Source organism: Neltuma alba, unplaced genomic scaffold (genome assembly GCF_004799145.2).
Source record: "Neltuma alba isolate B1F8T4 unplaced genomic scaffold, ASM479914v2 tig00001625_pilon, whole genome shotgun sequence".
NCBI lineage: Eukaryota > Viridiplantae > Streptophyta > Magnoliopsida > Fabales > Fabaceae > Neltuma > Neltuma alba.
Genome location: NW_021632539.1, coordinates 6,228 through 13,508, shown reverse-complemented (window position 1 = coordinate 13,508; position 7,281 = coordinate 6,228). Strand labels below are relative to the sequence as shown.

General features: G+C 34.4%; 1 protein-coding gene across 1 annotated transcript; it reads left to right on the top strand.

Annotated features, from left to right (window-relative positions):
• The first annotated feature begins 1,639 nt into the window (after positions 1–1,639).
• Positions 1,640–3,565, top strand: LOC114759899 (transcription factor JUNGBRUNNEN 1-like). The gene is made up of 3 exons (XM_028949135.1): positions 1,640–1,870; positions 2,411–2,697; positions 2,795–3,565. The coding sequence occupies exons 1-3, from the start codon at positions 1,690–1,692 to the stop codon at positions 3,248–3,250; spliced, it is 924 nt and encodes a 307-aa protein (XP_028804968.1). The 5' UTR covers positions 1,640–1,689; the 3' UTR covers positions 3,251–3,565.
• The last annotated feature ends 3,716 nt before the right edge of the window (positions 3,566–7,281 follow it).

The window sequence follows — 7,281 nt, the reverse complement described above, 5'->3', positions numbered from 1 at the left end:
GTTTCAAAAAATCAAATTACGTGTTGTTGTTGGAAATAATGTGTCAAGGGCTCATTTGAAATGGCTTATAAGTAGCTTTTTAATAATAATTTGCAGAATATGAAGTAAGTATGTTAGAAAGATTTTATCTCAACTTACGTAAAACATGCTTATAAACAATTTTAAATTCTAATTCAAACAGGGCCAAGATGTGTTAATTTTAGAATACTTCACTATATATATAAATAAATGAGGGGGACCTTATTGGTTCGTCTTTGTTGATTAAGCATCCTTGGAAGACATTATTAGAATGGTGAGGACATGGCTACGACCAAATGTGGTCAAAAGAGAAAACAGTGCATGAGTGGCGTGTCGTTTTGCCGTTTCATAGTCAATATAAAAATAGTAATTTTGACCATTGCTTCCCCCTATTCATGCTTTTCTCAAACCGAACCCCCGGCTGGCTGTGGTTGTGCTATGTTTTCTCCATGATGATGTCGTGCTATAAGATCAATTGAAATAAACGTATATGCTCAGTGAAATTTAATTACAATAATACAACCTCCAATCCTTAACATGAGAACTACACAAGTAATTTATAAAAATTAAGGGAATCAATTGATTTAGCTAGTTATAATAAATGAGTGTTGTGTCTTTTTTAAGATATTATTGTTAATCATGTGCATAGGAGCTACCCTTCTTGTGAAAACTCCCTAATATATGCAATTACTATAGGAATCATTTAAAGAGAAATAGATGAATATTAGAAATAAAATAGATTAAAATCTTCAGTTTAAAAAAAATAAATTCAGATTTTATATTTAGGATCAAATTGAATTATTAATAATTAGTTCTCATATTAAGGACAGAATATGTTGAGAAAAAGGAGCTCTTACTTACTTAAATACTTGGCACGTACGTGGTTTTTGTTGATAAGCTTTTGATTACTATAAAATTCAATATATATCTATATCTATATCTACATGCATTGTATGGGACAAAATCGATTGTTTTTCCTTCCTTTTCTTGCCCAGTAACATTTCTAGAAAGGCTGAATTTAATAAATTAATTAGTTATAAACGTCAAACTCTTATGTTAAGCTGATTGGCCAGTTGAACATAAATAAATAAACTCATTTGCTAAGCTTGGATGTCACACACACGTACATAAATCTCATTTAGTATCAAGCAGGCGTGTTTAGTTTAATTACTAACTAAGCAAGGGACTGAGTTAAATTAATATGCGCTATTGTTGGTTTCCTCTCCTGAAAATCTTTTCATCGGATGGGTTGAACGGTAGCTGCTGAGAAAATAACACCCCCCCCCCCCAAAAAAAAAAAGGCTTATTGGCTGGCTGTGACTGTGAGGTACGTTTATGCCCCTGTTTTACTGCTTTATTACGGTCAAAGTCAGCCCTAATTGGTTTGACCATAGTTGTCCCTGTCAGCTTCCAAACAAGAGAAGAAAAGTATTTGTACAGAAAAGCCAAGACGAAAAGAAAAAAGAAAAATTCCAACTTCGTGAGTGAATGCGGAGTCTTAGATGGCGTACTTTAAATTAAACAATAGAACAAGTCCAAACCAATCCTTTTCGGCTTGAATAATCCCCACACTATAAGAGAAGATTCTCCCGTTTGTTGAAATTACCGCCAGGCCTTTTTGCTTCAGCGCGAAAGAAGAGTATACAGCAAACACACAGATCATCAGAAAACATGGATCATATGGAAGATTTGGGAAGCACAGAGGAGTTTGAACTTCCAGGGTTTCGATTCCATCCTACAGATGAGGAACTCGTGGGATTCTACCTCAGAAGGAAGCTTGACAAGAAACCCATCTGTATCGAACTCATCAAGCAGATTGATATTTACAAATACGACCCCTGGGATCTTCCGAGTATGTTTCTACATATCTTCCTCTTGATTTCACATCTTACACGCACTCCCTTTCTATTATTTTTAGGTATTTAAGAAACAGGAAAACATAAAGAAGTGTGCAACCAAGAAAAAGTAGAGTGGGTTCTCTGTAACGCAACTGATATATGTAGATGCTTACAAGAGGCGAGAGTTTCGGGAAAAGAAACTAAATCATAAACTAGCTAGCTAACATTCTGAGTTGCTGCTGCTGGCAGCTATTTGATTTCTTTCCTTCATTTTACTTTATTTATGAGTACTCCAGGACCACCCTTTGGGGTTATATACACGCAGTTATGTACATTTGCACGCCTAAATGATTACTGATTTCCCATCTTGAGGCGAACATGTTTTCCTGTGTTTGTATTCCTGTTCTTGTAATCAAAACATGTTCTTAATTGCAAGGTGGGGTCGGTTAATGGTAAGGAGGAAACAATATTGACATCAAATTCACTTGAACGTGTTTCAACTTTACTTGTTTCTTTATAGCGAGCTTCATTAATTAGTTAGTTTATAAATGCAGAAGCCAGTTATGCGGGAGGAGAGAAGGAATGGTACTTCTACTGCAGAAGGGGAAGGAAGTACAAGAACAGTGTGAGGCCGAATAGAGTGACAGGATCAGGGTTCTGGAAAGCAACAGGGATAGACAAGCCTGTCTTTTCTGTTGCAGGAGAAGGCATTGGCCTCAAGAAAACCCTCGTTTACTATCGTGGCAGTGCTGGCAAAGGCACCAAAACTGACTGGATGATGCACGAGTTTCGCCTTCCCTCCAACAATAATGACCCTGCCAATAATAATCCCCAAGAAGCCGTAAGACTCAAAGATCCACAATATATATGCCTTTGTCAACTAAAACAGGTGATGATGCTCATGCGATTCTCTCTTTGATTTTCTGTTTGTGCTCCAGGAAATTTGGACCCTGTGTAAAATTTTCAAAAGAACCGTGACGCAAAAAAAGTGCACACCAGATTGGAGACACTTGGCCACAGCAAAGCGTCGTTCCACTGACAAGATGAGCAGATCAATGAGCATTAATAACAGTACTGTGGAGTCTTGTAATAGTACTATTACTTGTGATCGAGAATCATATATCAACTTTGGAGGATGCAGCCCAGAGCAGAAGCCTGTTGTTCATAATAACTACAGTACAAGCAATCATTATAATGATCAAAGGAATCATCACGTCAACCATTTCAGCACTTCATTAACGGCGGCTCAGCAGCCTCATCATCAAGTAACTGCGTCGTCATCACCATCATCATCATCTTTGAGCTTCTGGGGAAACCAGAAGGCTTCCAATGACCAGTTTGCTTTTGACAACCCATGGGATGAGCTTCGATCAGTCATGCAGTTTTGCTCTTAATTAGTCTTTCTATTATGTAAATAATCACCCTAGGGCTTTGCTCCTTGGGTGATTTTGAGGATGCATGCGCTATATATTCTCTCCATCGTCGACTTCCATTTGCAACTACTTTAACCTTTTTAATAAGATGCTAGTAGGTACGTAGTTTTAGTTGAATATCATTACATGCCTATATATTTAGACAGTGTTCAATACAGAGGACAGAGAAGATTTAATTTGTGTTAGAGAGATACTGTTATATATGCAATTTGAGCACATTCGCTTGATATGAACTTTTGTCTTGTTGGTTTGGTTTCAAATGATCTCTTCTACAAAGCTATTTCTTTTGGGATTTATCTTAACGTATTTGAGTGATTAAGATAATCATGATCTATTGGTATAATTAGATGCCATATATCCTTTTTCAACGAGTTCTTGATGATGTAAAGCAATCGTTTAATTTTTCGATTAAAAAAAAAGAATTCAATTTTTGAAATGAGACCGTTTGACATTTTTCTTTTTCTTTTCCCAAAAAAAAAAAGAGGTCATGCATAACAATGATTTATGGAAGTTTTTAGGAATTAACATTGGTGAATGATCTCCCATTCCCCGTAATGTGAGATTATTGTAATTTTTAAAGGGACAAAGAATGAAAACAAATAAATCATTTTTAAAAGAAAAAATGCGTTTGAAAACATTTATATACGAAATCATAATCTTCTGATGACATACTTATATTTGTATAAACTCGCAAGATTTCAAATGTATACATTTATACACTAGACAAGAGTATTTGATAAATTTCAACTTCGGCTGCTTTTACGAAAGTGGAACTTTGATTTCTGTTTTGTTTTTTCCCCCTTGTCATCAAGAGAACTTTGATTTCAAAGTCTTACAATAATGGGCTTATGACTCTAATCAAGTAATATTTTTAAAAGACCTCTCGTTATTTCTGTAAAAGTTTGTTTTTTAGTATTAACTTTATTATTTTTATTGTTATACTATATCCGATTTTTAATATAAAAGTTAATTGACTAGATTAACTAATTTGAATACATTGAGAAAGTTTGTTAAATTAGTTATTTATAATAAATAGGTGTTGTTTTTACTAAAATACTCTTAATAATTATGTGTATTAATTAAAATTACCATTTGATTAAAATTTTTAACATGTGCAACTACTATAAAAATTACTTTAGAAAAAAATAGTAAAATATGAAAAATAAAATGGATTGAAATATTATATTTAGGACTAAATTAAAAGTTAAACTAACTTTTATATCAAGAACCAAAGGTAGTATTTTGAGAAACTTATTATTAATCAATTTTTAACAAAATTGCTAGTATATCACTTTATTGGAAGATTTCATTTAGGGCAAAGACAAAAAATTATACTATATAATTGCATTAAAAGTGAAAAAAAGCTAGTTAATACTGTATTCTCATCAAGAAATTTAAATAGCATGCCTTTGTCAATGGCTAATTGCCCCAACAAGCCATGCTTAGATAGATAAGGTTTTGAGTTTGAATCCAATGTTAATATATTCATCTGCGCATTTGTATTAAATAAAAAAAAGAAAAAAATAATATGTTAGTCTTTCTTAATAATCTTTTACTTTTTAAACTCACTTATAACCTAATCCCTTAATTATAAATCTCTATGACTCAATTTCTGAACTTTTGACATGTGTGTAACTCAGTAACTCATCTTTTAATTTTTTATATTATTATCCTTACTATCTATAACTCATCTTATGTGGTAAAGTTTTGTTTTCAAATCAGCTCCACATGCTCCTCGTTCCTAAAAACTCCATGCCCCTTCACCACATATTCCGATGCTCCCCAATTCGGCGTCATTCCATTTAGGTTTCCCTTCAACTTCGGCGTCATCCCGTTCAGCTTTCCCTTCAACTTTGCAGCACGATGACACCGTCTCCCATGCTTATCAGCAAGAGTCATTCACTCCGAATCCTAAATCATACGTTTTCCCTCACATCAAGTTTTACTCGAGTGTTGTAATATTTCAAGCATCTGTTCGTCATTCAAATGCTTTGGGTTATTTCCGGGCAATTTTTTTAATAAGCTAGCATAAGTAAAAGTAATTGCGTTTGCTTTTAGCATTTTCTGATGGTCTTTAGTTTCCTGCTTCATAAAGCAAGGAGGGACTATTGCTGACAAGCATGGGAGACGGTGTCATCGCGCTGCAAAGTTGAAGGGGTGGCTGGGCTGAACGGAATGACGCCGAGTTGGGGAGCATCAGAAAAGATGGCGAAGCCCTGAAGTGGCATGGAGTTCTCTGGAAAGAGAAGCCATGTGGAGCTGAGTTGGAAACAAAACTTTACCACATAAGATGAGTTATAAATAGTAAGGATAATAATATAAAAAATTAAAAGATGAATGACTAAGTTACACACATGTCAAAAGTTTAGAAATTGAGTTGTATGGACTTTTAATTGAGAGGTTTAAAAGTGAGTTTTAAAAATTAAAAGACTACTAAGAAAGACTAACATATGAATTTTCTCAAAAAAGAACAAGAAAAAAAGATATTTGTTTAGCTCCATTGAGGGGAGGTTGAGGAGAGGAGAGGCTATGGGTTTGTTTGGTTGGAGGGGAAGGGATGGGAGGTGAGGAGGGTCAATTATAAGTTGACAAGCATATACCCTTCTTATTCGTTTCATGATTTTTTTTTTTGTTAAGCATAGGTATAATTTTATTAGAGACAATTCTATTTGAGATAATGTTAGACACCTTTCTCAACAAGAATTCCAACCTTGGTTTTGCAACACCTAATTTTCTATATACTAATAGGGTCACTACAATGTTGTGACTCACTAACACCAAGTTTTCGACCTGGGAAAAGGAGGGCCAATTTTTTTTCCTTCAACATTAGAATCCGTCAATCAAATATTTGAAACCTTTAGAGTAACTGACGAGTGATCTACCAGACCTTGTCTTTAAACATGCTTACTCTCACCTGGGATGATCTTATACAGAGAAATCCTGTAATATAATACTAAAATACTACAGCCATCTTGATCAACAACAAGTACCTGTGCACGACAATACTTGCCTCCTTACGAAGGATACAAACTAACATTTATGACAAGCAAGTAATAATTACTTGCCATATATCATAGATATATAGGTATAAACTGAAATGTTAATATCATTTTATTTTATTAATCATATACAAAATAAAGCATGCATCCCTGCTCTTCAACTAGCCCACTTGCTTACAAATCTACTTCTTTTCCCTTGGAACTGCTTGTCCTAGCTGTATATTATAGGAAGGGAGGATGAGAATTTGGAGAATTCCCGTAGTAGTAATTTCCAACTAACACAAATGCAGATTTCATAAAGCATACAAAACAAGCTAATGCCAAATTTGAATATAACCTTGTAAGCTAATGCAATCAAGCATTTATTCGTAATGATAGATAGACAAGTTGAATAAATAATACGTAAATAATTGGCAGATGCTGCCTATGTCTATCAACTGCACGTGATCACGGCTAAATAATCTATGCAAGAAATTAAGGATTACATGTTCTCATGCTTTAAAAAAGTGATATGACACAAAACAGACATGCAGCAATCATACACAAGTGTAAGATAGGAAAGAACTACTACCCAGGCCTCTTTTGTTCAAACCTTACCGTTATCCTTTCTTTCTTCTTTCTTGGTGAGCCTAGACACATGTCAAAACCTATTACATAGGCAAGGGTAGATTTCTACTTGATCCAATTTCAGTTTATAGAATTGAATAACTTCCTTAATTTCCCAAATCTCTCTAATCTCTACCCTCACTTGATGATTGGTCATCTCTGACAAAATTATTAATTTAGTTTCTATACTTAGGGACAATGTCATGTCCCCTTCCCCATTTTATCAAGTGGTTGGTTGCCATGGAAAACATACACACACACATATTGAATATAGCGTCTACACACCATCTTCCCATTCTAACTAATCACAATTCAATCACACTCATATGCGGTTGCTTTCAAGTTTCAATCAAGTAAACTTAAGTCTGAATGACTGTGACTTACGTA

Excerpts from the sequence above, each read along its gene's own strand:
- LOC114759899 (XM_028949135.1), top strand. The coding sequence starts at position 1,690 with ATGGATCATATGGAAGATTTGGGAAGCACAGAGGAGTTTGAACTTCCA. Across the intron at positions 1,871-2,410 it reads CGACCCCTGGGATCTTCCGA|AAGCCAGTTATGCGGGAGGA; the intron begins GTATGTTTCTAC and ends TTATAAATGCAG. Across the intron at positions 2,698-2,794 it reads ATAATAATCCCCAAGAAGCC|GAAATTTGGACCCTGTGTAA; the intron begins GTAAGACTCAAA and ends TTTGTGCTCCAG.